Here is a 20,988-nt window from a genome sequence, read left to right as displayed (position 1 = left end):
CTTGTTTCTTTGGAGATGTTATGCTTAGAAGACCTGTCGATTGTAGAAAGTGCTAGATTGAAGTCACCAGGTATAAGTGTATTATTATCTAAGTATGTCTTAACTTTGGTTATTAATTGATTGATATACTTGGCAGCTCCCACGTTCAGGGCATAAATATTCATGATTGTTAGGTCCTCTTGTTGGATAGATCCTTTAAGTATGATATAGTGTCCCTCTTCATCTCTTACTACAGTCTTCGGGATAAACTTTAGTTTATCTGATATAAGGATGGCTACCCCTGCTTTCTTTTGAGGGCCATTTGAATGGTAAATGGTTCTCCAACCTTTATTTTCAGGCTGTAAGTGTCCTTCTGTCTAAAATGAGTCTCTTGTAGACAGCAAATAGATGGGTCTTGTTTTTTTATCCAGTCTGAAACCCTACACCTTTTGATAGGGTCATTAAGCCCATTCATGTTCAGAGTTACTATTGAAAGATATGAATTTAGCGTCATCATGATACCGATTCAGTCCCTGTTCTTGAGGATTGATCCCTTGGACTTCTTTCTTTTACGGAGTCCCCCTTAATATTTCTTGGAGAACTGGTTTGGTGGTCACATATTCTTTCTGTTTCTGCCTATCTTGGAAGCTCTTCTATTCTGAATGAGAGCCTTGCTGGATAAAGTATTCTTGGCTGCATGTTCTTCTCACTTAGATGCTGAATATACCCTGCCAGCTCTTTCTGGCCTGCCAGGTCTCTGTGGAAAGGTCTGCTATTAATCTATTATTTCTCCCCATAAAAGTTAGAGATTTCTTGTCTCTTGCTGCTTTAAGGATTTTCTCTTTATCTTTGGAATTTGCAAGCTTCACTATTAAATGTCGAGGTGTTGAGCGGTTTTTATTGATTTTGGGGGGGGGATCTCTCTATTTCCTGGATCTAAATGCCTGTTTCCCTTCCCAGATTAGGAAAGTTTTCAGCTATGATTTGTTCAAATACATATTCTGGACCTCTGTCCCTTTCGGCGCCCTCAGGAACCCCAATTAAAAGTAGATTTTTCCTTCTGAGGCTGTCATTTATTTCCCTTAACCTATCCTCATGATCTCTTGTTTTTCTCTTTTTCCTCAGTTTCCCTCTTTGTCATCAACTTGTCTTCTACGTCACTCACTTGTTCTTCTACCTCGTTAACCCTCGTCGTTAGGACCTCTAGTTTAGATTGCATCTCATTTAATTTATTTTTTATTTCTGCCTGATTAGATTTAAATTCTGCAGTCATGAAGTCTATTGAGTCCTTTATGCATTTTTCTAGAGCCACCAGTAGCTTTATAATTGTGCTTCTAAATTGGCTTTCTTACATTAAATTGTAATCCAAATTTTGTAACTCTGTGGGAAAGAGGACTGTTTCTGATTCTCTCTTTTGAGGTGAGTTTTTCCTTCTAGTCATTTTGTTCAGTGCAGAGTGGCCAAAAACAAGTTGTACTGGAAAAAGGAGAAAAGGAGAGAAAGAAAAAAAAGAAAAACAAAGGCGGAGGGGGGGCAAACAGAAAACAAAAAACAAGGGGGAGTATCCTCTGATTCTATATACTGTAAATCCCTCGACTCCCCTGGAACTTTCCAGGACTGCTTGGTCAATAACTTGCTTTTCCACTGTCCTTCCAGCTGGTCTTCTGAGGGAGGGGCCTGCTGTGCTGATTCTCAGGTGTGAGCACTTGGGGGAGCTGCTCAGCCCCCTGCCTGGTGCAGGGCTCAGTGGGAGTTGTTTATCCTGTGAGGCCCCAGGAGGAACAACAACAGTGGCAGCGGCCAGCTCTCCAGCTCTGGAGTCAGCTCCAGCAGTAACTACCGCAGCTCTCAGTGTCCAGAGGCCTGGATGCTCCACGGGTGGGGGCAGGGGCGCTGATCTGCACGGCTCAGAGCCGCCCAGCAGCAGGAGCGTCCTGGCTGTTCTGTGCTCTCCCAGCCTCTGCCTGTTCCGGGGGAGCGCCGGATCCTGGGCTGTGGCCCCCCACACCCTGGGCTCCGGGGCCTGCGCTGCTGGAATCGAGCTGCTGGGGCCCCGCAGCCCCCTCCGCGTGGAGCCGCGCCTCCGGAGCTGCTCCCGGGCTCCACCTTGTACACGCTGCAGGCCTTAAGGGAGCTCGGCCGCAGTGTGTGGTGTGCTCTCCTCCCGGGGCACAGGAGCTCTCTTAGTGTCCCTGGGAGCCTGAGGGCATCTCCGCCCCTCCTGGGGTCCTGCTCCAACTCCCTGCAAGCACCTTTCCGACCGGGAAGATTGGTGAAGCTTCTGCTTCTCCGGTCGGGGCTTTCCTGTCCTGGGGACATTTGCCCCACAGCCTTAGCCTTCTCCTCGCGGGGCCCCTCCCCCTTGGATGCTTTTTATTTCTTTATTTTTTTCCCCATTTTCTTACCTTCATAGAAGCGCGAATTCTTCTCACTGTAGCATTCCAGCTGTTCTCTCTTTAAATCTCAGGCCGAATTTGTAGGTTTTCAGGATGAATTGGTGGGGACAGGTGACTTGGGGACTCTACTCCTCCGCCATCTTGCCCCTCCTCCCCACGTGTCCTCCTTAATGACTGTCACCCAGTTATCCCATTCCCCCACCCACCTCCCCTTCAGCAACCCTCAGTTTGTTTCCCAGATTTAAGAGTCTCTCAGAGTTTGTCTTCCTCTCTGACTTTGCCCTATTCAGTTCCCCCTCCTTCTCTTATGGTCCCTTGCATTATTTTTTTATATTCCATATATGAGTGAAACCATATTACATATATATATAATATATATCATATATAATTATATATTATATATTATTATATATTATATCATACTATATCATTATATGATATAATGATTATATCATTATACATTATATCATATATAATTATATATTATATCATATATAATTATCATTTTTTTAATTTTCAATTGACTTATTTCACTTATACTCTCCACTTCCATCCACATCAGTGTAAATGGTAAGTATTCATCCTTTGTAATGACTGAGCAGTATTCCATATATATAATACTATATATATAATTTTTATCCATTTATCTGTTGAAGGACATCTCAGTTCCTTCCACAGTTTGGCTATTGTGGACATTGCTTCTATGAACATTGGGGTGCAGATGCCCCTTTGTTTCACTACATCTGTATCTTTGGTTTAAATACCCAGTGGTGCAATTGCTCGGACATAAGGTAACTGTATTTTTAACTTCTTGAGGAAGCTCCATAATGTTTTCCAAAGTGGCTATACTAGCTTGCGTTCTCAGAGGGAGAGGGTGCCCCTTTCTCCACATCCTTGCTAACATTTGCTGTTTCCTCTCTTGTTAATTTCAGCCATTTGACTGGTGTAAAGTGGTATCTCATTGTGGTTTTGATTTGTATTTCCCTGATGACAAATGATATGGAGTATTTTTTCATGTGCCTATTAGCCATTTGTATGTCTTCTTTGGAGAAATGTCTGTTCATGTCTTCTGCTCATTTCTTGACTGGATCGTTTGTTTTTTAGGTGTTGAATTTGATAAGTTCTTTATAGATATTGGATAATAGCCCTTTATCTAATATATCATTTGCAAATATCTTCTCCCATTCCATGGATTGCCTTTTAATTTTGTTGACTGTTTCCTTAGCTGTGCAAAAGCTTTTGATCTTGATGAAGTCCCAATAGTTCATTTTTGCTTTTGTTTCCTTTGTCTTTGAAGACATATCTAACAAGAAGTTGCTGTAGTCGAGGTCAAAGAGGTTGCTGCCTATGTTCTCTTCTAGGATTTTTATGAATTCCTGGCTCACATGTAGGTCTTTCATCCATTTTGAGTTTATCTTTGTGTATGGTGTAAAAGAATGGTATAGTTTCATTCTTCTCATGTGCCTGTCCAATTTTCCCAACACCGTTTATTGAAGAGACTGCCTTTTTTTTCCTTTGGACATTCCTTTCCGCTTTGTCAAAGATTAGTTGATCATAGAGATGAAAGTCCATTTCCGGGTTCTCTATTCTGTTCCACTGATCTATGTATCTGTTTTGTGCCAGTATCATGCTGTCTTGATGTTCACAGCTTTGTAATATAGCTTGAAATCAGGCATTGTGATGCCCCCAGTTTTGGTTTTCTTTTTCAACATTCTGGTTCCGTATACATTTTAGGATTATTTGTTCCAGCTCTGTGAAAAATGTCAGTGGTATTTTGATAGGGATTGCATTAAATATGTAGAATGTACTGGGTAGCATAGACATTTTCACAATATTTATTCTTCCAATCCATGAATATGGAATGTTTATCAATCTCTTTGTGTCTTCCTCAATTTCTTTCATAAGTGTTCTGTAGTTTTAGAGTACCAATTCTTTGCCTCTTTGGTTAGGTTATCTATCATAGTTATCTTATGGTTATTGGCTATAGTTATCTTATGGTTTTTGGTACAGTTGTAATTGGGATCAATTCCTTAATTTCTCTTTCTTCTCTCTCATTGTTAATGTATAGAAATGCAACTGATTTCTGTGCATTGATTTTATATCCTGCCACATTGCTGAATTGCTGTATGAGAACTAGCCATTTTGGGATGGAGTCTTATGGGTTTTCCACATTAAGTATCATGCCAGATGCACTCTGAGAAGGTCACCTTCCAGGGATAGCTTGAACCTAATAATTAGGTGTTGTTTGCTGTGAGGTAGGTTTGGGGGTAAGTGACTCCAATCCTGACTTGTTTTTTCTTTTTTATAACTTTAAGAACCTTGACTTTGTAGAAGAATACACACCAGCTACAGATTAGGAGTAGGTATTCCTCAACTTCAGTTTGTCTGACTTTTTTCAGGATTTCTTTCAGGTTTGCCTCCTTGGCAAGCATATCCCAGAGGTGCCACTGAGTTTTTCTCACTGCATCTTATAGGGTGATTTGCCATCATTTCCTCCTGTTCCTGATGATGCTTACTGGTCAACTAGGGCTCCACTGTATGAGTTGCTCTTTCCTTTTGGTAACTCGTGAGTGTTTCAGCATTAGTACTCTGAAACTGTGTGAGTGTCCTCATCAATTGTAATCTATCTCTGTATTTATCTCCACCTTTGTGTATTTGTTTTCCTATTTTATTCAAGGGGTTATAATCTCTTCTTATTGTTAGTTATCATGATACCCAAATCATGCTTTATGGGTGGGTGAAGCCCCTCAAGCTGGCTCTGCATTCCTTGGACATGTCCCTATCACTGTGTAGCACAACCTGCTCCAAGTTCATCATGTGCTGTCTCAGAGTGGAATCAGCCATGTATCTGAGAAGCTCTAGTTCTTTTTAGTGGAAAATGACATTTATAAGCCAAGATTTGGATACAAGGTGTTCTTAAGGCTCTTACAAAGTCACCGTTTCTAAGAACTATCTGTGGAGAGAGGTAGGGGAAATGTGTTTTTACACACAGAGACAAACATTTCTACCAATCTATCATCTATCTATAGAAAAGCAGGACTTTACATTGACACCCTCACTTTCAATCTCTGACTATATAGGCTTCTTTTGGTTTTCTCCCTTTCTAAATCAATGACTCCCTACTCTTACGGTAAGAAACTCCTGAAACCATTTATCATTAATATATTTACTTATTTGATAAATCCCCCCCATGTAACTAATCCCTACTCCATCCCTCAACACTCATGAATACCCCCACAATTTTACTTGGGTTCTATACACTGTATTTAGGCTCTGGGGGCTCTTACCAGCCACGCCTCCATATGGACACCCTTCTCACCTATCTTGGGCTCCCACAGCCATGCCAGAATGCTCCATGTGGACACACTCCATGTGGACCCCCTCCCCACCCTACTCAGTCTCTAACTTGGAGTCAGGTCACTGTGACTCGCTTCTCTGTCCCTGACCTCCAATGTGAGGCTACCCTCTCGCCTGTGCCCCACCTATGGCTTAAGGACTGAATTATCTAGGAAGGAAAACAAAGGAAAAGGAGATGAGAAGCGAAAGAAGGGGCTGGAAGGGACAGTTGGAAAGGAAGAATCCTATTCATCTTCTGATACCAGCTGAAACAGACAAATGCTTTTAGCCTTTCTTCCCAAACAACTGGACAACCAACCGTCTCTTATTTGATGTTCATTGTGTCAGGACACTTGGGAGCTGAGGCTGGAACACAAAGACAAATATGTTCGCTGCCTACCAGAACAGCAGGGAAGAGGACACGAAAATATTAAATCAAAACTAATAATATAATACCAAGTGCCTCAATCAAGAGATATAAAAAAAACATGTGATCCAAAACCTGTAGAATTAAACTAGAAATATACATTCTGAGCAATAGGCAAAGTCACAGTAGATTAACTCTCACCTATCTTAACTGAGCACATCGGAGTTCTGAACAAGCTCCATTCACCCAGGGACTGTAATGGTCAAAGCATTCATTCACTGGCTCTTACTCATCAGTTCTATAGATTCCCCCTTAATGTGGATGAAGCCATGTTAATACTTTTGTAAAGAGATGTTGATTGACTTGCTAAGTGTAATATTCAATGTAGAATATTCCAAATAAGACATGTGATATAAATGTCATTACCACCACCACCACAATAATTCCTGTTTCCATTAAAGTTTGTTGATAAAGTTATTGAGAAAGTTTTATTCTAGATCAACACTCAGGGTAGTAGATGGTACAAACTGGGGGTAGTCTGTGTGAAACAGATAAACTGTGTCTACATGTCTGGCACTTATGAGCTACTTCCTTTATTCCCCATAATATATAATGCTCTACACAGATACCAGAGAAAGCTAAATGAATGTGTGGAATCCCTAGTCATCTGTCACAGGTTGTACATGAAGCCCACCTTCATTTCTGTTCTGGTTTTTTTTTTTTTATGATAGTCACAGAGAGAGAGAGAGAGAGAGAGAGAGAGGCAGACACAGGCAGAGGGAGAAGCAGGCTCCGAGCACCAGGAGCCTGACATGGGATTCGATCCCGGGTCTCTAGGATCGCGCCCTGGGCCAAAGGCAGGCGCCAAACCGCTGCGCCACCCAGGGATCATTTCTGGGGTTTTTAATATATTTTTTATTGAAGTTTGATTTGCCAACATACATTGTAACACCCAGTGCTCATCCCGTCAAGTGCCCTCCTCAGTGCCCGTCAGTCACCCCATCCCCCCACCTGCCTCCCCTTCCACTATCCCTTGTACATTTCCCAGAGTTAAGAGTTTCTCATTCTGTGTCACCCTCTCTAATTTTTCCCACTCATTTTCCCTTCTTTCCCCTACAACCCCTTTCACTATTTCTTATATTCCCTACATGAGTGAAACCACATAATCAAAGGAAATTGAGGTCTCTGGTGTTCTGGGATAGTTTCTTGAAGAACAAAAGGAAGTCCTTAGGGAAAGTCAGGCTCCATTTACACTCCCATCTCTTGGCTCAACCTTGAGAACAATGGGCTTTTCAGGTTGAATAATCCCTTGAGCATTTAATTTCAGGGGGATCTGCAACAGTTAAACAAGTATATGAGAAACGACCATGAAAATCCAGCTAACAACAGAAGCAAAGCAGGCAAGATATATGAAGGACAATAATGCATTACAAATATATAAATACTACTTATAGATCATATATCTCTGATTCTTTAAAATTATTCTGTAAGTTGTCAAGACTGGAGTATGTAAGCATTCATCCATCACTCATTCAACAGAGTATCTACTGACCACCCACTCAGTACCAGGCTGGAGACAAACTCATATTGGTTTATATACTTTTATATTTAAATTTTAAGTAAAAAGGATGAGTATTTAAATTTAAGACAGATTCTTACCCATTATGGCAAACAATTTTGAAAAGTGAGAGAGATAATTTTGTATACGTTGAAGCTTGTAGGCCATCCTGAGTGTTTATTACACATTTTATCATATGAACATCTACACTGATAAACATCCTGTACTCTCTCCCATGGAAACATCCATCCATGATAACAGACTAGCATGGAAAGGGAGCACAGCCTGACTGGAGAAGGTGGAGCCAAGTAGCTAGGATGGCCTGGACCATGGGACTCCTTCACATCAGTCAGGCATGTTTCACACCAGTGACTCTCAACCTTGCTTGCACTTGAGAATCAGTGGGGACACATTTAAAGCCATTCTCTGGGTGAATTATGTTAGAATATAGGATTTTTAATGAACCCACTGACTTCAGAGTAAAACCAAGGTTGAGAACCATGGTCACAATAGTGTCTATAAATTGTAGTGGAGAAGAGCATCATTCAAAAGTCACATCATGGTTATCACCACATTGCACATCATGATTGTGCACAACGTGTTCCTTTCCTTTCAGTGGACTTGAAAGAGATTTAAAACACTGCTCAAGATCAAAGGACTGTGCATAATAATTTCATGTGAACTATACTGACAGATGACCCTTATGGTTGGGCGGTTATGAATCACAGATGTGGCACTCAAGAGCTAAAGGACCCTTCAAGGCCACAGATGACTCTAATAGATTACTGGGCTGATAGAACAAATTACTAAGGATAAATGAGCACATTCGCTCACAAACACACACACACACACACACACACACACACACACATCTATTTCATATCTCTTAGTTAAAAAAAACCAATAAAACACTATTTATGCAGAACGTTATCTCTCTGACCTGTGTTTCTTTACAAGGTTTGAAGGAGAAGTTCTGCAGGACCCTAACAAGGGCAAGTTTCATGTTCATGATCGCAAACCTCATTCCAATGCAGTTTCGGGGTCCAGTTCCAAAAGGCAGGTATGTATAAGGATTTATGCTGTCCTTGTTCTTCCTACTGAACCTGGCTCCACAATGGAAGTGGAAAACAAGTTTAGTTAATCATAAAGACCACAAGAAGTACATGTTTGAGGTTCTCAACCAGGAGTATATAGGAAACTTTGATGGGTTGTTTACTGTAATCCTGCTATGCTTATTCTGCTATGACAATTGTAAGCTACAGGTCGTTGGATTCCCCTTGCCCTATGGGAGCATTCAGTCTTGCTGAGGACATGACATAAAGCTGTTGAAAAGATTTACCTTAGACACTAGAATTATATTGAGGGTGGTGTGATGTTCACACTTTGAAAGGCAAGCAGGAAATGAGCCTGACTGGAGGAAAGGTAGGTTGATGCCTCCATTCCCACTTATGTTGGTCACATGCTCATAGAAAAAGGAAGTAGAGAAATGCCTCCTATGTTTTACCATTGTTATTTTTCCCTTCACATCCCTACACTCCCTGCTAGGACCATTCCCAACCACTTACACGGAAAAGATTTTCACATGATTTACATGGGCAAGTGACGCTACTCCACTATAATGATACTTAGATCTATGTATAATCATTATAACCATTGAGTTTTTGTCTATCTGTTCTAAGACACTATAAATTCCTTTTGGGTTAGACCTATGCTTCATTCAAAATTCATTCCTTGGGATCCCTGGGTGGCTCAGCGGTTTAGCGCCTGCCTTTGGCCCAGGGCGTGATCCTGGAGTCCAGGGATTGAGCCCCACATCGGGCTTCTCTCTGACTGTGCTTTTCTCTCTGCCTGTGTCTCTGCCTTTCTCTCTCTCTTTACACACTTTCATGAATAAATAAATAAAATCTTTTTAAAAAATTCATTCCTTAATACTTATATTCAGGAAACATGTGGATTTGGGAAAATGATAATGGCATTTAGGTGAGGTATTATTTAAACTCCTTTTATCATGAAGAACATACTGAAATGTTTCCATGATATGCCTTAAAATAATATGGAAAACAGTAAAAGAATTATAATGGTGTGTGGATGGAGTAGCTGATATGGGTTAGTAGTTACTAGGCAGGTGGTGGGCATATATAAATTCATTAAAAGTATTTCATAGACTTGTGTCTATATAATGTTTGTGCATGTGTCAAAAATTCTCTGCAACAGGGGAGACTGGGTGGCTCAGATGGTTAAGCATCTGCCTTTGGCTCAGGGAATGATCTTCACATCCTGTAATCAAGCCCCATATTGGGGCTTCTCCTTCTCCCTCTGCTCCTCCCCCTGCTTATGCTTGCTTTCTCTCAAACAAATAAAATCTTTTTAAAAAATTATCCATAAGGGGTACCTGGGTGGCTCAGTTGGTTAAGTGTCTGCCTTTGGCTCAGGTCATGATATTAGGGTACTCCAGTGGAGCCCCACATCAAGTTCCCTGCCCAACAGGGATCCTGCTTCTCCTTCTGTCCCTCCCCCCTGCTTGTGCTCTCTCTCTCTCACTCTCTCACTCACTCTCTGCCTATCTTAAATAATAAATAAAATATTTTTTTAATTATTCATAATTGATATTTTTAATACATGGATTTCACTACCTGGCACAGTTCCTAACACATGTAGGTAAGCACTTCCTCTCATGGCTGAATGAATCATAAACAAGTACAGAAGTGATCACTGGTTTCTGTTTGAGAAGCTATAGGAGACTGAACAGCTGAACTTGTGGGAGCCATCAGGTCTCCTGGTCCAGAAAACAGATGACTTGGTCAACTCTAAGTTCTTTCAGCAAGTACTATGTGTAGACGCATTGCTAGCACTAAGGACACCATGAGCCCAGAAAAGAGCTCTGCTAACAGGGACTTTGAGTCGGGGGCTAAACATCTAGGTCTCTAAAAACTCATCCAAATTTTGCCCACCAATACAATAAACAGGAAAGCATGGACTTTTGCAGAATTCAGGCTTACCCAAAGCCAGACTCTGCTCTGAATTCCCAGAAGAGAAAACTCAAGACCCCTCCAAGGAGGATGTCTAAATGGCTAGAGAACAGATGACCTCACTTTGGATAAATCCCAGATACTAGAGAGATGAGAGATGCTTAGAACTGCAACCACAGACAGCACAGGACCTATCAGGTCTCCAGCACACTCTGTCCTCAGGCTGCTGCTCCTCCTGCCAGAGATGTGAGCTCTCAGCACCACAGCCACTGTCCTCACACTATACCTAGCAGACATGGTGGCGCAGGGTTACAAACACAGAATGCGAAAATCTAAGGAGTAAATCCAGAGAGCTAAAGAGGACAGAAACACTAAAGTAACAAAAAGTCCCATTTTCTTAATTAAGATAATGGTTAAGTATATTATGTATATACATATAATCACAAACACAATTATGGTACGTTGTTTATACTTTACTGTTACATTAACTCAGTACCTCAAAAATATATAATGCCATCTTAACTTTTAAGCTTCTATATATGCATAGAAAAACATCCACAAGGACATACATCACATGATTAATAATCCTGATATATTGTGACTGGTGATGATGTTAATTTTCTTTATTCTCAACTAGAGTTTGTAAAATTTGGACAATAATGTTCATTTTGTAACAAGAAAAATACTTCTAAGAATAAAAAAATGTACAAATAAATCATTGTACCACCACACGATTGTCATCTATACTAAGAAAATACAGAATATCCTCCAATATGAGGGTGGGTTCCCCTTTGCAGGGTTCCCTGTACCTTTCAGGTCGGAATTCCTCAGGCTCTGGCCAGAGACTCTGGTCTCGATGAAGAGTAAAGGTTGGCACCATCACCACTGTCCCTTTGGGAATGAACACACCACTGATTTCCACATCTTTCTTACAGACCCTCTCAAGTCTACCAGCGATTGGGTATAATCGGAGAGTTTCATTCAACACCATGTCCAGATATTCCATCTGCACAAGGGCATCATAAGTGGGCAATGCCTGGAAGGAAAGAAACAGATTTTGATAAATTGAGATTTGGGGGCAGCCCGGGTGGTTCAGCTGTTTAGCACCACCTTCAGCGTAGGGTGTGATCCTTGAGACCCGGGATCAAGTCCTGCGTCAGGCTCCCTGCATGGAGCCTGCTTCTCCCTCTGCCTGTGTCTCTACCTTCTCTCTCTCTCTCTCTCTCAAATAAATAAATAAATAAATAAATAAATAAAATCTTTTTAAAAATTGAGATTTGGGATCAAAGTTCAATGCACTGTATATACTACTACTGAAGTATTAGGAACACCTAAGAATCATGTATTTTGGTAAAGGGTATTTGTGGACATTTGAATGTCTAGCATGTCCTTTGATCTACTCAATGGCTCACTGACATGTGAGTCATAGACGTAAGCAGCAATAGTAATGACTGGGGGAGACCACTATGACGATCTCCTACACAGGGCCTGAAATCCTTCCCACTACCAGGTAATGGTTTTTCTTCCTTGTGTGAACAAAAGTGACTAATAGAGTGTGACCCTTGACCTTTTTTCTACATTTTTTGTTTAAATTTATTTTATTAACATATAGTGTATTATTAGTTTCAGAGGAAGAATTAGAATTAGAACTGACTGCTCAGTTCATATAATACCCAGCGCTCATTACATCAAGTGCCTTCCTGAATGCCCATTACCCTACTACCCTAACCCCTCTTCCACCTCCTCTCCAGCAACCCTCATTTGTTTCCTATACTTAAGAGTCTCTTATGGCTTGTCTCTCTCTGTTTTTTTTTTTTTCATTTGTTTTTATTGAAGTTCTATTGGCCAACATATAGTATAACACCCAGTACTCATCTCATCAAGTGCCCTCCTCAGTGCCCATCACCCAGAATCCCAACTCTCTCTCTGTTTTAATCATATTTTCCCTTCCCTATGGCCCTTAATCTTAAATGAAATCTGTTGAAGTCTTTTGTTCCTTTCAAAACAGGGGCGACACATCTGTATCATGAAAGGAGAATGTGCCACAGAAAACTCCCCTCTTCCTCATAAACTGTCCTAGTTGAAATATCCTGCCTTCCTAGTTTTTCAATTCTATTTACAATATTTGGAGAAAAACACTAAATAATTTGGGGAGACACTACTTTCTTTCAACGCAAATGGGGCAAGAGAAGGCTACAATTGGATGCTACCAATTGTGGGCACACAATTTCAGTTCTAGGAAAAGTAATACAGGGGATCAGAACCCTGTTCTAAGCCCCACCCTCTGTTGCTGGAAGGGTCTCCTAGTTGTCACTTTGGAGTCTCACTGTTTGCCAAACAGGCCACTCCAGACCCAGGGGTCAGGTCTCTTCATAAGAAGGGAACTTCAGGATGGGCAGAAATCTGAAAACAGTGTGGGCAATATATGTCTATCACTTGCTGCTTTGTGTAAGACCCAACATTGTACAGATTAGAGGTCAATCAGGATCCAAGCACTTGGCTCCTAGCTTGAATTCTACACTACTAGTTATGTGATAGTTTAAGAATGTCATATTGTCTCTCTATAGCTCAGTTTCCTGACTTGTTAAATGGAAATAATAGAGTTGACACTTCATAGGGTGTGTAGTAGAAAGTAGTAGAATCATACACTGCTCACCCAGGATCATGGAGACCCCCATATTTCCTAGCTCACATGAACTTACGGGAAACCATTTTGCAAATGAGGGGTGAACTGATGAGATGTATGTAAGTCTGGAGCCAAACATTTGAAAATCAAGTGAGTAACACATAGTTCCTTATTACCAAGCAAACAATAAGTCCCCAGGTTCTAGATAATGCAGGTATAAGAAAATGGAGCCTCTTTACCTGGTATCACCAATAACTGTATGGAGCAGAGACTCACTCCCAACTTCTGCTAAGGCCCATATCTGACATGCGAATGTGGAAATAGGAGTAAACCTTTTTATGAAAACCTACTAGGTTTGAGGGCTAATCTGTTACTGAGACATAACCAAACCTACACTGACTCCCTTCTTCAGGTATAACCCCCTCACCTTATTGGGGAAAGTCGCATCAATCTCCTCCTGCAGTTTCTGCTGGACATCAGGGTGAGTGGCCAATTCATACATAAGGAAGGAAAGAGAAGTGCTAGTGGTCTCATAGCCAGCAAAAATAAAGATAATAGATTGGGCCACCAGCTCCAAATCAGATAGAGCTAAAAGGAGAAGAAACACATTTTAGCTATAGCAGGTGAATGTAAAAAAAAAACACACACACACACTTTAGATAATGAGAAGTCCATTTGAAACTCCCAATTCCCTTGGGGAAAATGTAAAAGCAATTCAGAATCAAACTCAGAGTGGTTTGCACTCTGATGTCTATCTTACAGAGCCAGAAAAGCCAGAAGTTATCTTGATCTGGTTCTTCTTATGGTCTATACTATTCTTGGCCATCTGCTCCTGCTAGTGCCACCCTCCGCACCAACACAGATAGGTAATTTCAGGAGATGGCATTTCTGTCTAACGTACATGGTGTTATCAGCATGACCTTTGGAGGATCCTAAAAGTACTTCAGTCGTAAGTAACATGGGATACCATTCTCCCCCAGGAAAATTTATATTCTTCTAGCTAAAAGAGAACTTAAATTTATTTAGAGAGTTTGTGATACTAAGACTCAATTGTCAGGAAAAAATGAATGATCTTTCATCCAAACATATTTGTGGAAAGTGAAGAGAACAATATTGTCTACTGATAAATTCTTGTTGCTCAAAGAGTGATCCATGGACCATCAGCATCTGCAGCATCTGGGAGTTTATTAGAAATGCAGAATCTGGGATCCCTGGGTGGCGCAGGGGTTTGGCGCCTGCCTTTGGCCCAGGGCGCGATCCTGGAGACCCGGGATCGAATCCCACGTCAGGCTCCCAGTGCATGGAGCCTGCTTCTCCCTCTGCCTATGTCTCTGCCTCTCTCTCTCTCTCTCTCTCTCTGTGGGACTATCATAAATAAATAAAAATTTTTAAAAAAAATCTTTAAAAAAAAAAAAAAAAAAGAAATGCAGAATCTCAAACTTCACCCTAGAACTATCGAATCAAAGTCTGAGCTTTCATGAGATGTGGTGATTTGTGTGAACAACCTAGCTTGAGAAGCATGGATTATACCTTTCAGAGGTCTCAGCTAGTAGAAGACCTGGCACACAACTTCGCAAGTGCATGATCTCCAATATGTACAGAAACTACAACACAGATGTGGTATATATATACCACATCTTCTTTATTCATTCATCTGTTCATGCAGGTGGGGGGATGTGGTGACTGGGTGATGGGCACTGAGGAGGGCACTTGAAGGGATGAGCACTGGGTGTTATACTATATGTTGGCAAACTGAAATATACAAAAAAAAAAAAAAAAGACTGGTAATGTAGCTGGCTTAATTATTGCCACCAAAGAAGCAGAAGAAAAAAAATGTGTCAAAGGCAAGGTACTGACCAGCATGAAATATAGACGAATTGAATCCAGTGAATGGAATTAGCAATCATGGCCTGAATTTCACCTTCCTTAGTGAATGGCCCCACTCTGAATATAAATTGGAATATCTTTTGATTTGCTCCTGGCAGAAACTCAGCATGGTCATGTCCTAATCTATTTGACAAAACCTGTGTAGGACCTTTAGATACTGAGAGCACCTACCCACTACAAACACATAATTCACAGCTAAAAACAATGCAAAAAGTGCTAGAAAAGTCTACAAAGTTCAGATTTCCCAGTCACACTTTTTGTGAAGCTGCTATGGGTAAATTCAACTATCAAATTCTTGCCTTTCACCCAGTCACTCCATCCCCCCGCCCTCCTCCCCTTCCACTACCCCTTGTTTTTTCCCAGAGTTAGGAGTCTCTCATGTTCTATCACCCTCTCTGATTTTTCCCACTCATTTTCTCTCCTTTCCCCTTTATTCCCTTTCACTATTTTTTATATTCCCCATGTAGTGAAACCATATAATGTTTGTCTTTCAATTGACTTACTTCACTCAGAATAATACCTTCCAGTTCCACACACATCGAAGCAAATGGTGGATATTTGTCCTTTCTAATGACTGAGTAATATTCCATTGTGTGTGTGTGTATGTGTGTGTGTGTGTGTGTGTGTATATACATATTTTTTTAATTTATTTTCCATTCATCTTTCGATGGACACCGAGGCTCCTTCCACAGTTTGGCTATTGTGGACATTTTTGCTATAAACATTGGCACTTGACGGGATGAGCACTGGGTGTTATACTATATGTTGGCAAATAGAACCCCAATAAAAAATATATATAAAAAAATTCTTGCTCTCCATTACCACAAAACCCATGATAATAAAAGTTCAGGGCTGTACTCTCCAATAAGGTAGCCAGATGCGGCTATTTATATTTAAATTTTAATTAGTTATATTAAATACAATATAAGATTCAGAGCTCAGTGACACTAGCCACATGGTAAGTGCTCAAAAATCACATGTGTGCAGTGTTTCTGTACAGGACCAAGCAAATATAAAATATTTCCTCCATCAGAGAAAAAAGTAGAATTAGATAGATAGATAGATAGATAGATAGATAGATAGATAGAATAGAAGTAGAGATAGATTGGTAGGTAGAGATGGATAAATGGATGGATAGATAGATAGATAGATAGATAAATGGTATGATAGAATAAGCCCATCCTTTTCCTCTAGAATCAACTGTTATATATTCAACAATTTTGTGAGCTTGTTGTCAAATCACAGATGGCTTGAAATCAACCATGATGGAAATATTTCTGTCATAGAAACAACTATAAATTAAGCCTGTTTTTTTTTTCTTTTAAATACTGAGAGCATACTTACATCATGGGTTATGGATAAAGAAATATTTGTGTTGATCAGTGCTGTGTAGATATATTTGATGTTGTTAACTTGGCTCACTGAGAGGAAATAGAAGCAAATAACCCCTAGTAGCAACGAGTACTCCTAGATCCCAGATTTGGTTTCTAAATACCATTTTAACTAAAAGGAATCAGAGTTTCTTGGAGAAATGGCTGGTTCAGGGCTCATCAGGAGAAACAGAAGAGAAATCTGAGATGTCTGACATCAGGATGCAAGGTAATGCCCAGAAAATAATATGGGAAAAGGATACAGAATACTCTATTTTTTTAATGGTGGATATACATCATTATATATATATATGTCGAAACCCATAGCATATACATCAACAAGGATGAACTATAATATAAACTATGGATTTTGGGTGGTAATAATGTGTTGTTGTAGGTATATTGATTATTTAAAAATTACCACATCATGAGGGATTTTGATTCGGGATGCTGTATGTAGGTGGGGCAGGGGAAATATGAGATAAATCTCTATGTCTTTCACTCGATTTTGCAGTGAACCTAAACTGCTATAAAAAATCAAGTCTGGGGCACCTGGGTGGCTCAGCACTTAAGCATCTGCCTTCAGCTTAGCACGTGATCCTGGCGTCCCAGGATGGAGTCCCACATCAGGCTCCCTGCATGGAGCCTGCTTCTCCCTCTGCCTGTGTCTCTGCATCTCTCTCTCTCTCTCTCTCCCCCTCTCTCTCTCCGTGTGTCTCATGAATAAATAAATAAAATCTTTTTAAAAACCAAAGTCTATTGAAAACATAAAAAAGAAGAAAGGAAAAACAAAAACACAGGTGCCCACTTAAAGGGCTTCCAGACAAAAAATCTGAAAGAATCAAGGATCTAAGAAAAAAATGATATAAGACACTTAGTAATATAAGAGATCATACCGACATATATAAAGAAAGAAATACAATAATGATGACGTATAGAAAGCTCACCCTAACAATGGACTATTATTCAAAATATAGAAGAAATGGTACAAGTAAAGAGTCATCATTTTGTAACCATCATAGTAATAATAGTTTTAGTCAAAGACCATCCATGGATGATAAAAGTAATAGATGATGATTTAAAGAGAAATACAATGTGTACACATACCTGCACCAGTTACTTCTTAATTACAAAAAGGGAAAAAACACTTGAAGTAGATTAAGCTAGTGAATAAAATATAACCACAAGTGTTTCAAGTTACGGTCATCAACACTGGGGCCATGTACCTCCTTATGTGATGAAGACTTGATGTGAATTTCCAGGCAGATTCGGTGGGTCTGGATTAGGCTGCAGGACTGACATTGGAAACAAGTTCCCCTGTGGCAGACCACAGATTGTTTTGTCTATGGTTCCCCTTCAAGCTTTGAACAGGTAGTATGGCTTGGTTTTTCTGGAAAATGCTCTGTCTACCTTTTGTATCTGAACATATTTCTTTCTTCAATTTGCCAAAATTCCATCTGCTAAAAATCTTCCTCCACACCTTGGAACCACCCCCTCTTTCTGAGCCACCTCATCAATGGCCCTCTGAAGCTCTTCTCGCTTACCTTTATGAGTGTCCATTTCTTTGGAATTCTGGGAGTTAATCATCAGCTGAAGAAAGTCCACTCGGTGCTAGAAACAAAAAGAGAAATTTCCATGGCAAAAAATCACTTGTGAAGTCAGAAGTAAATCAGACGTGAAGTATCCTGAGACTATAGCCCATTTATATCCCGAATTTAGAGTAGTGTTGCCAGAGTCCTCGGTGAACAAAAATGCTCAGCTATAAATCTTGGAGAGCAGGATGTTTCCCTGACAGGAATCCAGCCATTATGTCTCATTGCTTTTTGGATCTTGTTCTGTCTGATCCTCAGCTTCTCTGACTTTTGAACATACCTTCCTGGCCCAAGAATTGCCTGATCCCTCTCCTGTCCCATCTACTAGCTAAGGAGAAAGTCCCTGACTTCAGTCCTTTCTTCCAGCCTTAATTCTTAATGAATAGCCACATAGACCAATCCCTGACCTCTGCAGAGTCCATGAGCAGCTTCTGTGTCAGCATCTTCCAATGTCCCACCCTCCCAGAACTCTGCACAATATTCAGTGATATCAGCCCTGTCTCCTTGTCCTACACATGTCCTACAGCTGGCCATCAGGCCTCATGAAGGCAAAGCTGGCTTAGCCAGCTTGCAGCTTCAGTGCCCAGAGAAGATTTCTACCCATTCCAGACTATGGCAGGGTCAAATTTAACATAGACTATATACTCCACCAGGTGCCTAATAGGACCTTCCCCTGGAGAAGGTGTAAGATAAGAGGCTTTGAATTGAAGGGATTCTTTGCCAATGTAAGATCTGGCAAAATTACACTACCAGGAAAATGATTTTACACAGTAATTTTTACATTTTGACAATTTATTGAAAGAAAGCGGTAGTTTTTTTCTCACTGAAGTTTATGCAGTGACATACTACTTGCCATGTTTATTAATAAATTTTAAACAAATGTTGGGTATTTGTCGTTTGACGAATGCCCACCATTTGCTTCAACGTGGATGGAACTGGAGGGTATTATGCTGAGTGAAGTAAGTCAATCGGAGTAGGACAAACAGTGTATGTTCTCATTCATTTGGGGAATATAAATAATAGTGAAAGGGAATATAAGGGAAGGGAGAAGAGATGTGTGGGAAATATCAGAAAGGGAGACAGAACATTAAGACTCCTAACTCTGGGAAACGAACTAGGGGTGGTGGAAGGGGAGGAGGGGTGAATGGGTGACGGGCACTGAGGGGGGCACTTGACGGGATGAGCACTGGGTGTTATTCTGTATGTTGGTAAATTGAACACCAATAAAAAATAAATTTATTATTAAAAAAATAATAAATTTTAAACATAGTCTGTCTGACTCATCTTCTTATTTCCTTCCCTGACCTCCACCTTCTTCATTCTCCCTAAAATGTTAGAAGTCTCCTGCTTTAAACCCTACAGTTCTCTACCTACCATAAAAACATATAGAAGTGCAGATGTTGGGTATATGCAGCTCAATAAATTATCAAAAGTGAACACCTGGGGACACCGGGGTGGCACAGTCAGTTGAGTGCCCAACTTTAATTTCCGCTCAGGTCATGATCTTGGAGTCGTAAGATCAAGCCTCATGTTGGACTCCGTACTTGGTGTGGAGTCTGCCAGAGAGTCTCTCTCTCTCACTCCCTCTACCTGTCTTCCTGTTCATCCACATACTCTCTAAATTAAATAAAATCTTTGTTTTTAAAGTGAATACCTACATATAACCACCAATAGATTTACCTTTTGTTTATCTTTTAGGCGACTTTCCTTCATTCTCTCTACAGATTTTCTGAAAAAATCAGTAACTTTCTTTGGAAATAGCCAGATATTTAATATTTCAAAAACCGGAGTAAGGAATGGAAACAGTACTGTAAGGAAAAAGAACAATGGAAAGCATAATGAAAATGCAAAATTTACCTGGAGCAATTATAATTTGGTCTACCAATCAGAAGATTAAAAGACACCAGGATAGGCACTTGGGTGACTCAGTAGTTGGGCGTCTGCCTTTGACTCGCAGGATCCTGGTTCAAGTACCATACCAGGCTCCCTGTGCAGAGCCAGATTCTCCCTCTGCCTATGTCTCTGCCTCTCCCTGTATCTCTCATGAATACGTAAAAAAATCTTTTTTAAAAATAATTTTAAAAATAAAAGAGACCAGGAGTCTGTCCTTCTAGGACTTTTACTTAAACTTTCAAGCCAATGGCTGAGCCAGAGCAAGTCACACATAGAGGCCACCACTAGAGAGGTCAGATCTGTGCCTTCTGGAACATCTTTGGAGTGACCAAAGGAACCCAGGAACAATTTCCTGATCCCTTAGGCTTTTATTTTTGGACTAGAGTCTCTTTGGAAACACCAGACCATAATATGCTATTATAACTAATCATGCTGTTTAAGAAATTGTTGCCAGGATGTAAATAATACAGAGTATGCCCTTCAACCACAAAGGAATAAAATGAGCAATCGAGAACACAAACAACATTTGGAAACCCATGAATCTGTAGAAATTACACAATACATTCCTATATAGCCACTGGGCAAAGAAGAAATCGAAAGGCCACTTAAGAATCAATCACTTGGAGATTACAAAAATGAAGAAATCACATACCAAAGCTCACAAGATGTAGTGACAAAAGCAGTGACCATAAGGAAATTTATAGTTATATATGCCTACTTCTAAAAAGAACCAATATTTAAATCAACTACCTTGCTCTCTGTCAAAAACATGCTGAGAAACCAAGAACACACTAAATAAAGCAAGCAGAAGGAAGCACATAATACAGACAATAGCAGAAACTTATCAAATAGAGAATAAAAAACAAGAGAAAATTCAATGAAAGCAAAGCTGAAAGATGAATGGATAAAGAAGATGTGGTTTATGTATACAATGGAATATTACTCAGCTATTAGAAATGACAAATACCCACCATTTGCTTCAACGTGGATGGAACTGCAGGGTATTATGCTGAGT

At 40.3% G+C, this 20,988-nt stretch overlaps 1 protein-coding gene across 1 annotated transcript in view; it reads right to left on the bottom strand.

Moving 5' to 3' along the window:
* Window positions 1–6,969: 6,969 nt before the first annotated feature.
* The window catches only part of LOC144319560 (cytochrome P450 3A12), a 34,239-nt gene continuing 20,220 nt past the window's right edge, over window positions 6,970–20,988 (bottom strand). Inside the window, exons 8-13 of the mRNA XM_077907820.1 lie at window positions 19,761–19,888; window positions 18,033–18,099; window positions 13,659–13,819; window positions 11,415–11,641; window positions 8,577–8,739; window positions 6,970–7,411 (exon numbers count right to left, since the gene is read on the bottom strand). Of these exons, the coding sequence (XP_077763946.1) occupies window positions 7,316–7,411; window positions 8,577–8,739; window positions 11,415–11,641; window positions 13,659–13,819; window positions 18,033–18,099; window positions 19,761–19,888 (842 nt within the window). The 3' untranslated portion in view covers window positions 6,970–7,315. The remainder of the gene's footprint in view (window positions 7,412–8,576; window positions 8,740–11,414; window positions 11,642–13,658; window positions 13,820–18,032; window positions 18,100–19,760; window positions 19,889–20,988) is intronic.

This window comes from Canis aureus, chromosome 8 (genome assembly GCF_053574225.1).
Source record: "Canis aureus isolate CA01 chromosome 8, VMU_Caureus_v.1.0, whole genome shotgun sequence".
NCBI classification, from domain to species: domain Eukaryota; kingdom Metazoa; phylum Chordata; class Mammalia; order Carnivora; family Canidae; genus Canis; species Canis aureus.
The sequence above is the reverse complement of the archived record's forward strand: the minus strand, read 5'-3'. Positions and strand labels throughout refer to the sequence as shown.